Raw genomic sequence first — 20630 nt, 5'->3', positions numbered from 1 at the left:
CCATGTATTGCTGGAGTCTTCCTTGCAGGATCTTGAGCATTACCTTACTGGCATGAGAAATAAGGGCAACTGTACGGAAGTTTGAGCAGTCTTTCGCATTTCCCTTTTTTGGTATGGGGATATAAGTTGATTTTTTCCAGTCTGATGGCCATTCTTGTGTTTTCCATATTTGCTGGCAAATGGCATGCATCACCTTGACAGCATCATCTTTTAAGATTTTAAACAGTTCAGCTGGGATCCCGTCGTCTCCTGCTGCCTTGTTGTTAGCAATGCTTCTTAAGGCCCATTCAACCTCACTCCTCAGGATGTCTGGTTCTAATTCATTCACCACACCATCATAACTATCCTCAATATTATTATCCTTCCTATACAGATCTTCTGTATAGTCTCGCCACCTTCTCTTGATCTCTTCAGCTTCTGTTAGGTCCCTGCCATCTTTGTTTCTTATCATACCAATTTTTGCCTGAAATTTACCTCCAATGTTTCTAATTTTCTGGAAGAGGTCTCTTGTCCTTCCTATTCTGTTGTCTTCTTCCACTTCCATGCATTGCTTATTTAAAAATAGTTCCTTATCTCTTCTGGCTAACCTCTGGAATTGCGCATTTAACTGGGCATATCTCCCCTTTTCACTGTTTCCTTTTGCTTTCCTCCTTTCTTGGACTACTTCCAGTGTCTCAGCAGACAACCATTTTGCCTTCTTGGTTTTCTTTTTCTTTGGAACGTACTTTGTTGCCGCCTCCTGAACAATGTCGCGGACTTTGGAACGTACTTTGTTGCCGCCTCCTGAACAATGTCGCGGGGTTGGTAATAAAGTGCAAAACCAGATATTAAGTCAATTGAACCAATTAATCATAGGCATATTGGAACATCCAGGTTCATAAGGGAAGATGCGATTGTGAAGATAGGCTGGACCCAAACTGTTTAGGGCTTTGTAGATGATAACCTTCACCTTGAATTGGGACCTGTGTTTAGTTCTAAAAAGAACTACAATATGGTCCGTGAAACATTTTAAATTTTAAACCTTTATTCATTTTATTGAATCTGTTGCTACACAGGCATCACTGGTGAGTAGGACGTCGGGCAAGCACGGCAGGCCAGGGAGGACGGCAAGTGATCGACATCACGTGTCATGTACTCACGCCATCAGTGTCAATCATTCATACACATTTTTTTTTGTCTTGTTCAGCTGTGCCAGTGATTCTGTTTTGCTGTTTAGTGATTCGACAGCTCCAGTAATTTTACTGGCCATGAGTCCCCAATATTCATATTAATTTTTGACTTATTTAATGATGATGGAAATGAATTTCAATTGTGATGAAAAAGACAATATAGCTTTGTCTTTTTCATCCAGGAAGAGCTCATGGAATTTCAAAATGATACAAACTGCAAGAATGTGTTTGAATCTGATTCTCTTGAGGAGTTTTGGTGTAAAAAAGCAATTTTAATACTATTTTATTTATCAAGCCAGAAGCGAGCCAAGGGTACAGTTGTAATATTTAAAAACACAAACAAAGTTTGAAACCATTATCCTAAATGTCCTTTGACCAGAAGCTGGCCACCTGGAGTGCCTTTGGTCTTGCTAAAAGAAAGCCCTCCATTGTGCATGTGGCGGGGCTCAAACTGCATTGTAATAGGTGATCTGTGGTTTGCTCTTCTCCACACTCACACGTCATGGACTCTGCATCTTGTGGTGCCAGAGCGCAGTCTGTTCAGTGCCTTCCAAGTTGCCCAGTCTTCTGTGTGCCCAGGAGGGAGTCTCTAATTTGGTATCAGCCATGGCTTGAGGTTTCACGTTTTCACCTGCCACTTTTAGACTCTTGCTTGCTGAGGATCTCAGTAGATCTTAGAAAATTATTTCTTGATTTAAGGTGTTGGCGTACTGGCTGATATCTGAACAGAGGATGGGCCGGAGATGTCACTGCCTTGGTCCTTTCATTATTGGCTGCTACTTCCTGGCAGATGCAGGTGGTGCAATACCGGCTAAACAGTACAATGACTCCAGTGGTGTGGGACATAGGCATCCTGTGATAATGCAGCATAATGTGATGAGATGTATTCCACACTGGGCACGTGTATTCAGCAGCAGAGTAGCAAAGCGCAAGGGCAGACGTCTTCAGTGACTTGCAATTTTTATACTAAAATTTGAGGAATTGCCTTATGCTATCTTATGCTCTTCTCCACAACTTATTTATGTAAACAATGTTTTTCTGCTTTGCTGGTCATTAAAAATAAATCCAGGAATCGATTGAAAATAAGTAATGATATGCGTGTTGCTTTGAGCAATAATATTAGCCAGGATTAGCCCCAGATTACAAGTTGTAAAGAAGATGCAAGCTCAAAAAATCACATTAATGCAAACCAAATTTAATTTTCTATCAAAATGTTATTTTATATTATAATAGTACTTTTAATTCATGTTAATATTAACTTTAACAAATATATTAAAAGTTTTGTTTAAAGTTTATTTTTAGATTAATAGTTTATTATTCTTGAACTTTGTGGTCCCTGCTAACAACAAAAAGATCAAAGTGGTCCCCGGTCAGAAAAAAAGGTTGGAAACTACTGCTCTAAAGTAACTTCTGGCATATATCATTAATTTTAATAGGGTTAGCTATTATCCACCATTTTCTATTTTCCATGGGAACTTCAGGAACATATTCCCAATGGATACAGAAGTCCACACTTACCACAACATTTCAACAACTGGAAGAGAAAGGCCAATTTTGAGACTTTCTCAACTACGTTTTCCAAGCATGGCTTAAGTAAATAAGTGTGCCTAGAAAGGCAATTCCTAGGGGTGTCCCTTTCACCCAAGAGATCTCTGTGCTGCTCCAATACTCTTTTCTCCTGTTAAAAAATGAAAAGCCTTTTACCCTGAGATGAGGAGTTGACAGCAACTGGAGCAGTTCTTTCTCGTCATTATTCATTGGGGCCGTCTGCAATTCTTCTATCACCTTACAAGGGAACAAGCACAATAAAAAGATTGAAAAATCTCTCCATGCATCAGAGAGTCGAGAGACAGCATATTATTATATCCTGCTTGCATTTCCAGGTCAATGTTGTGCTAATCGTGTCGTCACACTCCAGAGAAGCCACAGTAATTACTAGCAGAAGGTAAAAGGAAGCCTCTATAAAGGAAACAAATGCCTTCCAAGGTAGGCACACATGAGAAGTCACAAAAATATCATAAGACACTGGCTTAAACCAGTGGTTCTCAACCTGTGGGTCCCTGAGTGTTTTGGCCTGCAACTCCCAAAAATCCCAGCCAGTTTACCAGCTGTTAGGTTTTCTGGGAGTTGAAGGCCAAAACATCTGGGGACCCACAGGTTGAGGACCACTGGCTTAAACTGAATCAAACCATTGTTCTATCTAGCCAGTGGCTTAACTAGAAGTGCTTCTACACAACAGAATTAATGCAGCTTGATTCCACTTTAACTGCTGAGGGTCAATACTATGGAATCATGGAGAGACTCCCATATTGTTTTGGCAGGAATGTCTAAAGATCGTTGTAAAATTGTTTGCAAATAACCACTGTGCTGTCGCACGCTGGGCCTGTGCATAAGACTGTAGACAGGACATAAATTCTGTGTGCCCAACGGGACACCGGGGCTGCCTCAGATTAAAGGTCCTTGGATTTCCTTAAAACAGAGTCTTTAGATTGCTTAAAGGTTCAACAAAGTTCTTTATTAATGAAAACAAACAGGTACTTTAAGGCTTTCTTAACTGTCTATTGGCTCTCTCTCAATCTTGTCCACAGGGAACAGGCACTATCTTCATAACTGTAACTAATGGGGGAATCCTTAACTTCTAATCTGGGCAGTCTGTTTTTGCCTCTGTTGGCGCGGAGCCCCTGCACCCGGTACCAACTGCATCTGGCTTCCGCGAGTGACTCTTACCGAGCAGAGTTTTGTAGACTTCCAGGGGGAAAAAAATTCAGGTTTCCGTGATGGCTGACTGAAGTCCTTCAGCAAAGGAGCTGTAGGGCTGTATAACCCCGGCCAAGCTGTGGGCTGTATATCTCCCCGGCCAAGCCGTAGAAGACGAAGCTTCCTACAGGAGCTCTTGGTATTATGTCCTGCATGAAAGGCTTCTCTGTGTGGACTGAACCCAAAATGGCTCCTATTCCTTCCAAAAACCCAAAAAGGGGGCGGGACCAGGGAACCTAACTATAATTGACAGGTGGCTTGCCCTATGATTGCAGCCAAAAGAAGCCACCTATCCGCAGAGTCCCTGAAACTTAGGACTACAGCAAACATTCAATGCAAATCAAACAAAATTGGAGCTCCTGGTACAGTTGTACCTGCACAACCACACAATACATAGTTTAATAGCACTGTTTTATTTCTCCTCTAACATTTGATAAGACCACCCTCATAACTGTATAAGCAATTGAAAACTTGTCAAAACACTGCAAGGGACTAAAATTATCTTATGATAAACTTGAAGTCATAATGCAATTTTGTATTAATTTTTCCAACTTTTATTTGGGGTGATTTATATGCCATTGCTATCAAAGCCTGGGTGGGAATGTTATGGAACATGATATTAAAAGAGAATAACGAGGAAACACATTACGAACTGGGCAAAACAATTAGAATAAATGGGATGCATCTATAGAAAGAAAGGAGTAGGCCGAACTGGAGGTGGTGTTTTGCTGTGTTATGTCAAAGGCAGCCAACTTCCAATAATCTAGAAGTCATGAAAAAAGCATAAAAGCTTTATCTTTGCAATCTGTCTGGAAAGAATTCCTCTCCCCTAAAAGTCATAACAGAAGGGCTGCTTCTACAGCTCCATTAAATCACAGGGAAAAGGTGCATAGGTCAGCTTACCACCACAATTCAATAGGTTTGTGGGTGGCAAGAGACTTCAATCCAGTCTGAAAGAGTCATATATTGAAAGGGAAATGTCTCGTCTTATCACCAGATCCATAACAAGAACACGACTCTTCAAGACAGAAATAAAAGCAAGAAGCAGCCACATCTCACAATTATGCACTTAATCACCAATCTGACAGACGTTGACTTCGGCAGAGGTTATGTAAGTTCTTGAAATTCCCCAATGGTTTCATGAGCCGATGCAAATGACAGAGAGAAATTTTCTATGTGGGCGAAACAACCTTTTATTGGCAAGGATCACATTCCCCCAAATGAAGGATTGTTGACTGGCAGAGGTCAGATTAGTTAGGGACAAAGCAGGCTGTGGGTGCAACCAGACCTTTGTTCCAAAGTTTGGAAATACTAATTTGGGGGACTATACCTTGAGCATTCAGGTGTGGGGGGGGGGAGGGTTATTCCATAAAATGTACCTTTACCATGCTGTGAGTCATTCATATATATCTCAGCTATTGATGCGCCCCAAATACAACTCCTGTAGATAACTCTTTAACTGCCATGGTACTATTCTGCATTAACAGGATGTGTGGTTTAGTGGGGTACTTCTCTAGGACACTCCCTGACCTATATTATTATTATTATTATTATTATTATTATTATTATTACTGTTATTATTAGGTTGTGGTAGGTTTTTTAGATTATATGGCCATGTTCTAGAAGCATTCTCTCCGGACACTTCACCTGCATCTACGACAAGCATCGTCAGAGGTTGTGAGTGTTGGAACTGTTTGCAATTTATAATGTAGATTTCAAAGTATGTATGTTTAAAATCCAGTAGCAATGTGCCGAGTGTATTCCTGTGTGGAAAGAGTTAGGCTGCACCAAGTCCCTTGGGGAGATGGTAGCGGGGTACAAATAAAGTTATTATTATTATTATTATTATTATTATTATTATTATTAACTGAACCATGGAGGGAATGGCATTCCTAGAGAGGTCATAAATCAAGTGTATAGAGCAAATGGAGGCAGCATCATACGTCACTCTGGAATGCAGGAGGTGTGGACTAGTACTGATAACTGTTCGCGATGTTACGATTGGAAGGAAAGGGAGCAAGTTTATGATGTGCTGAGTGTTAAGTAGCTTCTAATGTATATAGGTGTAAATAAAGTAGTTTATAGCCTAAATCGATTGATCTGTTCCTGCCTTGCTGTACGGCCGATGCCACTGACAGTGAGGTCATAACCTCTGAGGATGCTTGCCATAGATGCAGGCAAAGCATCAGGAGATAATGCTTCTAGAACATGGTCATACAGCCCCAAAAACCTACAACAACCCAGTGATTCCAGCCATGAAAGCCTTCAACAATACATTATTATTATTATTATTATTATTATTATTATTATTATTATTACCCGCTTTATCTCCCCAAAGGGGACTCAAAGCAGCTTGACATAAAAGCATTAGTATACTGCTTAAAAGATCCAAAAATGCAAACATTAAAATAAAATTAAACACAAACAGCACTAAAAAAAAATCACAGTTAAAATTCATCAAAATATTTAAAAAGCCACAGCAACCCTTGACTAGATCTTAAACACCTTCATCTTTAAAAGCCTGTCCGAATAAAAAGGTTTTAGACTGCTGCTGAAAGGGGAGCAGGGAGGTGGTCATTCTGACTTCCCTGGACAGAGTTGAGGGGCAGCCACCAAGAAGTAAGGACCATTTTCTCGTTCCCACCAACAAGCTTGAGATAGAGATGGGATTGAGAAAAGAGCCTTTCCCAAAGATCTCAGGGCCCGGGCATGTTCGTACAAGGTGATGAGGTCAGCCAAATAGCCTGAACCATTGAGGCTTTAAAGGTTATAACCAGCACTTTGAATTGTGCTGGGTAACAGACTGGAATCCAGTGGAGCAGCTGCAACAGAGGGCTTGTCTGCTCCCTGTAACCAGCACCAGTGAGAAACCTGGCTGCAGCTCTTTGGACCAGCACGAGTTTCTGAGCACTCTTCAAAGGCAGCCCCATGTACAGCACATTGAAGTAATCCAGATGGGATGTAACTAAGGCATGGACCACTGTGGCCAGATCTGGCTTCTCAAGGAACGGGCACAGTTGGTGCACAAGTTTTAATTGTGCAAAGGCCCTCCTGACCACTGCAGATACCTGGACCTCCAGGTTCAGCACTAAATCCAAGAGGACCCCTAAACTGTGGACTTGTGTCTTCAGGCAGAGTGTGACTCCATCCAGCACAGGCTGGATCCCTATTCCCTGATCTGCCTTACAACTAACCAGGAGTGCCTCTGTCTTAACTGGATTTGTTTGCCCTCATCCAGTCCATTACCAATGGCAGGCACTGATTTAGGGTCTGTACATCTTCCTTGGCTTTAGATGGAAAGGAGTAGTAGAGTTGGGTGTCATCCACATATATGGGGCACCATACTCCAAAACTCCGGATGACCTCTCCCAGTGGTTTAATGGGAAACAAAATGGAACCCTGAGGAACAGGTTGATGGCCAGGGGTTTGAACAGGAGTCCCCCAGCACCACCTTCTGTGTACAGCCCTCCAGGAAGGACCAGAACCACTGAAAGACAGTGCCTCCCAGTCCCATACTGGCGAGTCAACCCAGAAGTATACCATGGTCAATGGTATCAAAAGACTCTATAGTATTGAAATCCTCTAGCAGAGAATTTTTAACATCTCAAGAAACTACAAATCCCATAGTTTGACCTCATCTGGGGCCCAATAACACTCTTGGTGCTCTCACAGTTCGTACTATGCAGTAAGAAAGTTACACTCAAACTTACATCTTCTGCTAGAGCTGAGGCACTGTGGAGAACTGGGACCGGACTCTGCCGTTCATAATGGCACAACTTTTCATGAATCTGAAATGGAAGACAAAGTTGGCAAAGTTACTTTTTTGGATGGCACCACCCCCCTCACGAATCCCCCAGCCAACATAGTCAGTAACCATGCAGATAAGTTTCAAAGTGTGAATCATCTTCAGTAATAGTTTTCAAACCCTCTCTCAGAGAGAAAATTCCCCATTGCTTCCCTTCAAGGAGAAAATTAGCATTCCTGGTATGACCGTATTTCCTCCTAACATGACTCTCAACCAGTATCTACTTTATAATAGGTTGGTCATTGTTTGGTGCTGTCGAGACCATTTCAATTTATGGAAACTCTATGGATGTGGGACCTGAAAGGCAATGGAGTGCTTCTACATTGCAGAATTAATGCAGTTCAACAGCACTTTTAACTGCCATAGCTCGATGCTATCGAATTCTGGGTGTTCTAGTTTTACAAGGTCTTTAGCCCTCTCTACCAAAGAATATTGGTACCTCACCAAACTATAAATCCCATGATTCCATAGCACTAAGCCATGCCAGTTAAAGTGTTATCAAGCTACACTAATTCTACAATGTAGATGTACACCTTGACATCAACAGCCTTTGCTCAGGTTGTGCAAACTCAGGGATGTGGCTTCTTTGATTTTAATATGCAAAACTTTTAGAAGTCAGCACAAACCTTTCTTGCTTGCTTGTTATCAATTCCCTTTACTGATGAGTTTGTTAAAAAATATTATTATTTGTTATTCATTGCAGGTATGTTTTTTAAGCTCTATCAAGCACTCTGCAAAGCCTACTGGCAAGAAGTGCTATTAAAATTCATCAGCACGACTTTTTGTGTATTCTACTGTTCTTGCTTCCTTCAAAGATCTGAGAAACAGCCTTTGCACATTCCCAATAGATAATCTTCTTTCAAGAAGATAACTTCAAATTCATTGCCCCTTGACCCAACTGGCAAAGTTTAATAATATCCACATTTGACGTCAATTATATTGCGGATTCAATCCTAGAACCCAGTTTAATGTCTCCTGTGCAGCTTTCTTCCAGGTATCCTTGACTGCAATTCCCAAAATGATTGAGGAAGCAAAGAAAACATCAAAACAACATCAGGTAAGGGAAAGCAAATCCAATTTCCTCCCAATCAGGATACAACTGGCCATAATAACTGTGGAAATAAACACCTCTCTGGGAATATTAGTCCAAAAAACAAACCCACCCACCTCACACCTTTCAGTTAGGAATAAGGTTGTGCAATGAAAGAACACAAACTTTCGAAGTGTTCACTTATTTGAAATCCATTGGTTTTGGTTTTCATTTATTAGTATGGTATGCCCCCCTATAGCCACAGCTGGTGTTCCTGAACTTACCATAGAAACAAGAAAATAAGGATAATAATGAAATGTGCAGATGTGGACCTAGAAATTCCATTTTGGAAAATGTGAATCTCCACAACCATTTGAGAAATGGGATTCATAACCTTTTGGGGAAAAACTACTGGACACAGGATAGGAATGACCTTGTTAGAACTGGTCCAACTGGTCAACTGGTCCAACGAGCAGCAGCCAGGCTGCTCACCGGAGCGACATACAGGGAACACACAACTCCCTTGTTGTGTCAACTCCATTGGCTGCCAATCCAGTTCCGAGCACAATTCAAGGTGCTGGTTTTGACCTACAAAACCCTTTACGGTTCCGGTCCAGCATATCTGTCCAAACGTATCTCCCTCTACGTCCCACCCCGGAATTTGAGATCATCTGGGGAGGCCCTGCTCTCGACCCCACCACTATCACAAGTGAGGCTGGTGGGGACGAGGAGCAGGGCCTTCTCAGTGGTGGCCCCCCACCTGTGGAACTCACTCCCGGGGGAAATCAGGACATCAACATCCCTCCTTGCCTTCAGGAGAAAGGTAAAGACATGGCTATGGGACCAGGCCTTTGGGCATCCTGACAATTAGATATGGAATCCAGATGGATAGGACTGACAATGTGCGGAAAGTAGAACCTAAACTATGAGTCTGTTAAATGCTGTCCAGCAATGAGGTTTGTATTGCTTTTATTGTTTTAATTGCTTTTATGGGTTTTTTGGATGTTTTGCCGATAATAATGACTGCTTATGTTAATTGTTATCATTGCTATAATTGCTACTGTTATTGATGTTATGTTTTTGTTGTCATGTAATGCGGGCATCGAATTGTGCCTTGTTGTGTAAGCCGCCCTGAGTCCCCCTCGGGGTGAGAAGGGCGGGGTATAAGCGACCGTAATAAATAAATAAATAAATTAGAAGTCACAACCTTTTGAAAAATGATGTTCACCAGCATTCATGCAAGGCAACTAGGTCTCTCAGCTATTAAACTGATGTACCTAGGTATGTCTTTGAACTGCTAGGGACAAAGACATGCCAATGCACAAAATATATATTCAGCAGAGTTACAGAAGTATTCCTTGAGTTGCCCACAAATATCTACACTCCCTTAAAATATATTTGCCTTTAAATCGTGCTCCAAAGAGACAAAATAAACAGTCTTCTTTAAAAGTAACATAGTTGGCTTACTCACAAATTTCATGTATACAGCATACAGACACTTTGCTTATGAATCCATAATAGGATTTTGTAGTAATTTCTCTGTGTAGGTAACATGGTGCATCTATCTTAGAAGCAATAGTTCATAGTCCAAAACGTATCTCTGTTTTGAGAGTGTAATAGAGTCTCTGTCTAAAGTCTCTAAGCATACAGTTCCTGCTGGCATCTGAAAGCAAACTTCTCTACAGGTTTCTCAAAGCAAACACCTGCACTGAAGTCTAAAGCAAACACTGAACTAAAATGGAATCAAAGCCCTGAACATACTCAGTTATGATCACATGGTCTGTAGCCCCTCCCACAGCAAAGAAGTTAGGTAAAATTGCAAACCAATACACACATATAATACAGTAATCGATTATATACATAACAAATATCTAATGGGAGCTTGGGAAGGTTGCTATTTCCAACATTCTGGCTTCTGAATGAGAGCTATACGGTGCATCTACATGGTAGAATTAATGCAATTTGACACCACTTTAAACTGCCATGGATCAATGCTATATAACCATGGCAGTTGTAATTTTACCAGGTCTTTAGCATTCTCTGCCAAAGAGATCTGATGTGTCACCAACTACAACTTGTTAGCATTAATTCTACAGATGCACTCTTAACTACGCTAAATCAAGGGCTTTGGAAGGAGCTTGAAATACAACCAAGAAGCAAGTTCCCCGTTTTATTTCTATGTTTTACAGTGCAGTTTTGGGTTTTGGGACGAAACAAGGATCCAGGGTTTGAATGCTAAACAAACAAGAACACTGAATGGACAGAAAGCCAAGCAAACAGGGTTTTTTTCTCCCCAAAATACAAAGACATTTACCTTCATTAAATAGCTGAGACTTCGCTCGCTAAATATGTCTCTCAGGAACACCATTTCCTCCTTGTGATTTGAATCGGGTCTTAGTTGCGATGTCAGGAGGGCAAGGGTCTCATGCAAACCTACAGGACAAATATGGAAAGCATTTCAGGACCTCTTATCCAGCTATAACTCTACCAAAGGCATAGTTCAAATCTTAATGCCAGCTTCCATCACAGTTACAGCCCAAAAGTGGGGGCTATAACTGCCAGAATCCCTTGATAGCATGGCCATTGTCCAAGGGTGCATCCACACTGCAGAATTAATGAAGTTTGACACCTCTTTAACTGCCATGGCTTAATGCTATGGAATGCTATGGAGTTTCACAAGAGCTTCAGCCTTCTCCATCAAAGGGTATTAATGCCTCACCAAATTACAATTCCTAGGATTCCATAGTATTGAACCAAGGTACTTAAAGTTGTCCCAAATTGCATTAATTCTACTATGTTGTTCTGGTCCAAAAAATGAACTTTTTTTGCACAGAGACATGAGGGATCAACTACATGTGGGATCCAAGCTGAGATACCTCCTTTTTGAACTTTGTTGCCTGCATTGACAATACTGCATCTGGGCTGATGGTTGTATTCAAAGAAAGGTTGGCACAGAACCTGGTAGTTCTGCAAATATTGGAAAGTGTTAAATTCTTCTGTGAATCTTTTTCTTTTTTTCTTTTTTTTTTTTTTTGTATAAGTAGTAAAAACACATTTTGCTGCTGTAGTCAGCAGGAGAAAAAGGGCAGGGTCTTCGTAGCCATGGTACAAGAACATGGAAATATTACTACTTGGAACAATAATCTCCAGAATCCCACATAGCAAGGCTATGTTACCTGTAGTATCCCACAAGTACTAGTCCAAAAAAATAACTTTTCCAGTCTCTGAATAGCGTACAACAGTGGTTCCCAACTTTTTTTGACCAGGGACCACTTGACCAGTGATCACTTGACAAGCCTAGCAGCTGTTAGGAATTGTGGGAGTTGAAGTCAAAAACACCTGGAGGACTGAAGTTTGCCTGTGCCTGTTTTAGAAGGTCTTTTGTCTTCTCTTGAACAGGGACCACTTTGACCAGGGACCACTCTCCAACATTAGTACCAAAAGGGTTACGAATCAGTTTTTGGTCAACTTTAGATTTGGTTTGGTTATTTGGGGTGCTGATTCAGAAAATTGCATTGGCCAGACCACATCAGCTAGCCAATGCTGATGTGGTCTATCTGATACAGAACGTATGCCATCCAGTAGTCACCATCTGTTCACCCACAGAAAACCATATTTAATAATCTAGAGCTGATGTGGTAGTAGTGATCTTTTGTGGGTAGTCGGCCTCTCCCCTCCCAACATTCCCGTTACCTCAGCACTTTAAGAGGGTTTCACAAGACCAGTTGCTTTCGTTGTGGCGTAGTTTTGAGGCAACAGTGAGGCAATCATGAGGCCGCAGACCACATTTTTGTTCTGGGAACCACTGGTGGTCCATGGACCATAGGTTGGGAACCACTGGCATACAACCATGAAGCTATTCAACATATTCTCTCTCTTTTCTTGAAAACTACATTTTTTGTGATCTTTGAATTAACAACCTTCTACTTTATGATACTCTTCATACCATTGCTTTTTTATTTTTTTTTACTGCCAGTGCCTATATCTTGTTTCTGCAGTTCTCGTTCAATGATGCACTGTTTTAATATTACACAGAAAACCATGTTGGCCATAAAGCAAATTCTAAATTTCTTATTAGGATAATACTGTTATTAGGACAAGTGAATGTAACAAAGGAGCATATGGAAACTTTCAAGTTCAATATTGTAAACAAAGCAAACAAAAGGGGAACCTGGCTGATGTTGTTCAGAAAGTGTGCAGAATATATTAAAAGCAATTTGTCATGTAATTTACTATAGTGTGTCCTCAATTTGTGGTCATCAATGCCAGAAACATTATTTAATTGCTCATTATATTAGTACAGCCTCACAAAAAACTTGCAAGTACAATGTTCCCAAACAAACATTGAAGATTTACTGTCTATTGATCAAATTTGCATATCCAGATCCTAAAAACTTTTTAAGAGCTGGTACTGATCAACATACAAATGTTACACAGAAAACATTATGGAAAAGATTTGCAATAAAATATATATCTTCCCATATTTAAAAATAATATACCACTGGTATCTAACCCCAGTAAAAATGAAATATGTACACAAACACTCATCAAACCAGTGCTGGAGGAACTGAAGGGCACTGGGTACATATTTCCACATATGATAAGAGTTATCCAATATTTCTGAATTTTGGGGAAAATATTTTTGAGAATAAGTTAAATTACAAACCAAGCTGTTCCTGCTGATCCAAATATAGAATTTCTCTCTATTTTGTGACATCTGTGGGGCATTCAGGCATAAAGATCTGCTGTTTATTTGTTTATTTTTCTGAAAGACTGATAAAAGCTGAGAATCGGAAACAGAATAGCTCTCAATCGAAGGCTAGCATAAAACATAAGGAAAATAAAATTTACTGAACTTATGGAAAAGCTGACATATATTGTACAAGATAGAGAAAAACCAATCACAACTAAATTTCATTTCAATATAGTTTCCTATTACACATTTAATCACTGACAGCAGGGAGTTTCTACCTTCTCAACGGTCCCGTTTGGACTCACTGAGTTTTAGTTGAATAATAAATTCAATGTCGTTTTCTCATGCTGTGAAGCTATGAACCAAATATTTCATATAAATCTTGAAAAATCCTAGAAATAATAAGCATTGCCTGGTGAACATAGCAACACCAATCACCTTGTGGGATGGGGCTTAGAAAATCTTATGCCCGAAAGGGACTTGAATTTGGATGTCAGAGGAGCATAAAATGGTGACATCACTTTAACTGCTATGGCTCGATGCTATAGAATAACAGGAGTTGTCATTTTAGAACAGGTGTGAGAAAACTTTGGCCCTTCAGGTGTTTTGGACTTCAACTCCCGCAATTCCTAACTGCCTAGCGGCTGTTAGGAATTGTGGGAGTTGAAGTCAAAAACACCTGGAGGGCTGAAGTTTGCCCATGCTTGTTTTAAAAGGTCTTTTGTCTTCTCTACCAAAGTGTGCTGGTGCCTCATCAAACTACAACTCCCAAGATTCCATAGCATTGAAGCATTGCAGTTAAAGTGATGTCAAACTGCATTAATTCTACAGTGTAGATACATATTTGGTTCCTCTTTGCACAGACAAAAAACTGGGAAATGTGTGGGCAAGCAATAGCATAGTATGGTCCCAACAGACACCATTCTGCCTAAGATGATGGGTGTTGTAGTCCAACCCAACTGGAGACCAACAGGCTGAAGAAGATTCCAATTTTCACCTGCCTCCCCAATATTACAACTCCCATAATTCTATCGCATTGAACAGTTAAAGTAGTGTCAAACTGCATTAATTCTACAATATACTCCCAATCAAAAGCTCTAAATACTGCACAATCCTAACTCTCATTCAAGCCATTCAGTCAAATTAACCTCATATGGTTAACCAAACCATCTATGATTTTTTTAAGCTGACTACCTTATAGAGCTGTTGTGGGGATTAACTGGGGCCCCTTCCACACAGCTGAATAAAATCCCACATTTTCTGCTTTGGCAGTGTGGACTCAGATAACCCAGTTCAAAGCAGATATTGTGGGATTTTCTGTCTTGATATTCTGGGTTTTATGGCTGTGTGGAAGCGCCCTGAAACAATGTACTCTGAATACTCACACACACTATACCAAAGCTTTATTATTCAAGACAGGCAAACCATGTACATTTTGGGGGCCTGATCATGACAAGGAACACTGCCAGTTTAACTTCACTCTTAAAACATTTCTTCCATTGTTCATTTGGAGAGAATTAAGTCCTAGATAATAGCATTTCATAATAAGCTTCCCTCTTCCTCCCCTCCTCACACATCCACTTCTATTCTTAAATTATTTCCAGTGTTATTGTCTTTAACCCAGATTTCCTCTCTCTTCCCCTCCCCTTCACACTTGCACACACACTCATTGCTTGGAACTGTTTTTTCTCTAAGCTCTCTTGCCTCTAGATAGGAAAGGGGGAGAAATCCACCAGACACAGATCCTGGTAGGTGCTAGCCTGTTACAACACACACATGCACACATCTAAATGAGTATTGTGGCACCTTAAAGACAATCAGATTTATTGGGGCGTGAAGTGTTATCCTCAGCTGGCAAATGTATAAAGGAGAAAACATGGTTTTGCCAAATGAGGAAAACTATGCCCCATGCCATTAAATAAAAACAGCCACCTTGTACTGCAGAAGGCAACATAAGTCTTTTTAGATGTCTTTCTCCACCTCCTCTTTCAACAACGGCAAGTGGAGAGAGATTTTTTTTTTTTTAGTTATGATATCCATCTGGGTAGCAAGGTTTTCAGTTGGAAATCTGGCAATGGCTCCTATATCTTTAAATACAGTGTAGAAGAGGGAATTTCAGCCACATATGTCAAGGTAGAGGAGCCATTGCCAGGTCTCCATCCTGGACACATCTACACTGAGTGTTTAGGTTGGTTTCAAACCAACATAGAAAAAAGAGATTTCAGTATTCAGATGATCCTGGAACAAGTTTGAGGCCCAGATAATGATTACACACACTGCAGAGGCTGGCCTCGAACTAGTTCCAGGATCCGCAGTCTCCATGGCTTGACAGCTACACTTCAGGTTTCCACACAGTGATTTCAATTCTGCTGAGCTGATTTTGCCATGTGATTCAGTTTATGCTAGAGTGTGCTAATGCACATTATGGGCTTTATATCGGAGTGTCCCTCGACTTTGCTTATCTCGATTTAAAGGGGTTAAAATACACTAGAGCATGTTTTTGTGGTGTCCGTTGTAGAGCTGCTACACTTCGAAGCTGAATTATGTAGGCAGTGTTGATTGAGCCTATGTCGCAAGCAGTGGCTGCTAAAATTCCTCGTCTACACAGCCATTAAAGATACACAATCCTTTTCCAGTTTTCAATCAAACTCCACCCAAGGAAGTTTATACAAGGTCCATTCTGACATCATTTTGGTATCAGGCAAAGTCCATGGGGATTATGATAAAGTCCATGGGTGGGGGGCGGGGGCTTCAGCACAGCGGGTTAAACCACCAGATGCAGAAAATCTTGGTGAGTGAAAGGTCGACAGTTCAGGCCCAGATTGCAGTGAGCTCACAACCATCAATCCAGCTTCTGCTCACCTAGCAGTTCAAAAACAGTAATGTGAGTAGATAAATAAGTACTGCTTTGGCGGGGAGGTAATAAAAGGCGCCCATGTGGACAGGCTAGTGATTCAATTGGGAGAGCACCTGAAGACAACAAAGCTCCTCAACATGGAGGATGGAGCGATAGCACCTCCCATGGCCAGAGTCGAGCACAGCTTCCAGCTGTTAGAGATGGAAAAATATGGGGAGCTTTTACCTCTGTTTATGTACTGTCTGTCTTTGTTAATTGTATAATGACTTTGAATGTTTGCCATATATGTGTTCTGTAATGTGTTCTGAGTCCCTTCGGGGAGATAGGGCGAAATATAAATAAAATTTATTATTATTATTATTATTATTATTATTATTATTATTATTATTATGCTTATTCCGTTGCTACAGTGGTGTAGCACTTTGAGTGTTGAATAAGGACTTTGGGAGACCAGGGGTCAAATCCTCACTCAGGCATGAAAACCTACTGGTTGCCACTCTCAGCTTCAGAGGAAGACAAAAGCAGCCCCTCGCTGAACAATTCTTGCCAAGAAAACCCAGTGATAGGATCACCAAAAGTCATAAATAACTTCAAGTCAAATAACAATTACAATGACTTGGCCATAGTAAAATCATGTCATGTAGTGGTTTGAATGCTGGGGTATGATTCTGGAGAAATTCCAGCAAATGGACACCATCGAATGATATGGAGCATCTAGAAAAGTCCTAGGGAGAATATATTTTGTTAGATGTGGGTAGATGAAACTGCAGAGTCTTGCTGTATATCAATATTGTATCCATGACGGTCTTCCTGCCCACTTTGTCTTCCAAACAAGACTTTGAAGTATATCAAGCTGAGAGAGTGACTAGCTGAAGGTCACCCAGTGAGTCCACAACTCAATGGGCACTAGAACATTTATTTGCCACATCCCAGTACAGCATTGGCATTACTAGAACACACTGGTTCCTACACAAATTACCTGAAAACACAAAGATTGGTGCTTTTCACATAATACCATTATAACACTATGATACCACTCTGACCGTCATGACTCAATCCTATGGAGTCCTGGAATTTGTAGTTTTGTAAGGCACTTAGAAGGTGGTGCAGCAGGTTATACCTCTGAACTGCTGAACTTGCTGACAGAAAGGTTGGCAGTTCGAATCCAGGGAGCAGAGTGAGCTCCCACTGTTAGGCCCAGCTTCTGCCATCCTAGCAGTTCAAAAACATGCAAATGTGAGTAGATCAATAGGTACTGCTTCTGTGGGAAGGTAACAGCACTCTCTGCAGTCATGCTGATCACATGACCTTGGAGGTGTCTGCGGACAACGCCACCTCTTCAGTTTAGAAATGGAGATGATCACCATTCCCCAGAGTCAGACACGACTAGACTTTATGTCAAGGGGAAACCTTTACCTTTACCTTTAAGGTAATTGGAATCCTCAGGCAGAGAATTCTAGTGTGTCAGCAAACTACAAATCCCAGGATTTTCTAACATGCAGCCACAGCAGTCAAAATGGGATATATTAAAAGTTGAACTCAGTTGGACAACATGCTAAGCTTCCTTACCTGAATCTTCTGACAGGACAGGCATGGCTTGTTTCTCACTCACTCACTATCTACAGATAATAGGTGGCTGTGAACTGGATGTCCAGTCCACTTCCAAGGGCCAGGATTTACACGTGACGAATATGCCTGTAAAACAAACAAAAGTGCATGAAAAATACTTTCATATTTCTTAAAACAAAGAAACCAAAGAACAAGGGAACACGTTGATTTTTATCAGGCCAACTAAGTAAAGAATTATACCTCATTCATAAATTTATTTATTTATTTATTTATTTTATAACCATTTACTTTATTTTTATCCTGCCTTTCTCCCAATATAAGAATTCAGGACAGCTTAAGGTAGAAGCCTCTTTCACGGAGTCAATCTGCTTGTAATATAGTATTCTTCTTTTCCTACTGTCTATTTCCTTTTTTTCTGATTGACCTTGCAATATTGTCTTCTCTGAGTCATGTGGTTTCGTGATGTGTCCAATTACAATAGCCTTAGTTGAGGTATTTTGGCTTTCAGTCTTGATTTGCTCTAGGACACATTTATTTGTGTTTTTGGTAACCCATAGCATCTGTTAAACTGGCCTCAAGCACTTTTCAATGAGTTCATTCTCTTCCTGTCAGCTTTCTTCACTGTCCAGTTTTCACAAGCATATTGTGACAATCAAAAGTGCTATGAAATGGAGGCTCCGGAATGTGACTTTTAATTATTCCTCTACTACAGTGGTTCTCAACCTGTGAGTCCCCAGATGTTTTGGCCTGCAACTCCCAGAAATCCTAACAGCTGGTAAACTGGCTGGGATTTCTGGGAGTTGCAGGCCAAAACACCTGGGGACCCACAGATTGAGAACCACTGCTACATTGTCTTTTTTTCCCCCTTCCAATCTGAATATATGCTCAGCAATATATGCGTTTCTCACCATTTGCCCCTAGGAATATGGGCAAATTGCTGTCCCAGTGGCCAAGTTAATCTTCACAACAACCCTGTGAAAAAGACTATGCTGAGAACCAGCTATTGCCCTGTGTTCACTAAATTCCACAGCTAAATGGGCAATTGAACCTTGGTTTCTCAGATCTTAGTCTAAAGATATATCCACATTGCAAATTTATGGCAGTTTGATACCACTTTAACTATCATGGCTCCATCCTACGGCATCCTGGGGTTTGTAAATTAGTAAAGTCAGGTCCTTGTGCATTGGCACACCTGCCTTTCCCTTCTTGGGCAAAAGCTGCAGTCATAGAGTTAGACTACATTAAATGTACAGCGTTGATTAAATGCACTATATTAAATGTAAACCATGAAGCTGTATGTTATTGTCATTTTTGCCCATAAGAAAGCATATAGGGGCATGAGTTATTTCTATCTCACTGCATAGATGTAGAAAAGGCTTACATTTCCCCTAAGCCATCTTGTCACTAATCCCTTCCTTATAGGGGCAAAAAACAACAACCAATGAATGGACAATTCTTTTTTCATGCTTCTCAGATCACAAGTAGTTGTGAATTTTCAGAACTTGGGATGAGGTAGGAATTAAATCTTTTTTATCTGTGTACATTGGTCTCTATTCAGACAAGAAATGAAAGGACCAACCTGCGCTATACATATCTGCCATTAGGATATACATATACATATTCTGTGCACACAGAACCACCAAATATGGACAGAATAGTCCCTCAATGAGCACATTCTTAGGTAGCAATATCAAACTTGTTCTCTGACAAGCCTCTGGGAATGTTCTTGCATTGCGCACCCCACTATGATGGACAACTCTAATTTTAAAAGGTCTTGAGCTGACTGGTATTACATAATTTCCTCCAAGTCCTCTTGCTTTATTAAGGACCTTAAGTGACCCAATTCCAGCAGCATTTGGTCCATATAAAGTGACGCTTCATTGCTTTACATGCAGACATTGCTTAGAAGGGGCTGTAACTCAGTAGTAATTCACATGCTGGACATAACAGAAAGTCTCCAGTTCAGTTCTTAGCCTCTCCAGTTCCAAGAACAAGTAGCATTTTCTAGGAGATTTGAAAAGATACTTTAAAGGACGCAAGTCCCAAAATCTCCAGACATCTCTTGACACCTGGGAGATTCTAGGAAAAGTAATCCAAAAAAGATAACTCTTCTAAATTCTACATTTTTTGTGAAAGTCCCCTGCCTGAGATGTGAGAGAGGGAGTCTATCTCCCCTTTTCTAACTGAGTCCAAGCAATTGGTCGCTATTCTAATCCAGTGAAGAATCAGATAAAGGTGAACAGTTGACACCGAATCCAGGCAAAACAAAGTTGCTTCTAGTCATTCAAGAGGCAGAGCAAGGAATAGGGATTCAGCCTATGCTGGATAGGATTGTAATTCCCCTAAAGACACATGTTTGTATTTATTTATTTATTTATTTATTTATTTATTTATTTTGTCAGAAGCTAATCGAGGTACAATTGTAGCATATTTAAAAACACAAACAAAGTTTAAAGATTTGGCATTATACTAAATGTCCTTTGACCAGTAGCTGGCCACTTGGAGTGCCTTTGGTGTTGCTATAAGAAGGTCCTCCATTGTGCATGTGGTGGGGCTCAGACTGCATTGTAATAGGTGATCTCTGGTTTGCTCTTCTGCACACTCGCATGTCATGGACTCCACTTTGTGGCTCCATTTCTTAAGGTTGGCTCTGCATCTTGTGGTGCCAGAGTGCAGTCTGTTCAGCACCTTTCAAGTTGCCTGGTCTTCTGTGTTCCCAGGAGGGAGTCTCTCATTTGGTATCAGCCATG

At 40.7% G+C, this 20630-nt stretch overlaps 1 protein-coding gene across 1 annotated transcript in view; it reads right to left on the bottom strand.

The window, feature by feature from the left end:
- The window catches only part of MPP3 (MAGUK p55 scaffold protein 3), a 97387-nt gene that overhangs the window by 71043 nt on the left and 5714 nt on the right, over nt 1-20630 (bottom strand). Inside the window, exons 2-5 of the mRNA XM_067469994.1 lie at nt 17881-18006; nt 11076-11194; nt 7637-7714; nt 2874-2954 (exon numbers count right to left, since the gene is read on the bottom strand). Of these exons, the coding sequence (XP_067326095.1) occupies nt 2874-2954; nt 7637-7714; nt 11076-11194; nt 17881-17905 (303 nt within the window). The 5' untranslated portion in view covers nt 17906-18006. The remainder of the gene's footprint in view (nt 1-2873; nt 2955-7636; nt 7715-11075; nt 11195-17880; nt 18007-20630) is intronic.

The sequence above is a fragment of the Anolis sagrei genome, chromosome 6 (assembly GCF_037176765.1).
Source record: "Anolis sagrei isolate rAnoSag1 chromosome 6, rAnoSag1.mat, whole genome shotgun sequence".
Lineage (NCBI taxonomy): Eukaryota > Metazoa > Chordata > Lepidosauria > Squamata > Dactyloidae > Anolis > Anolis sagrei.
Note: the sequence above shows the minus strand (reverse complement) of the source record. Positions and strands in the feature narration are given on the sequence as shown.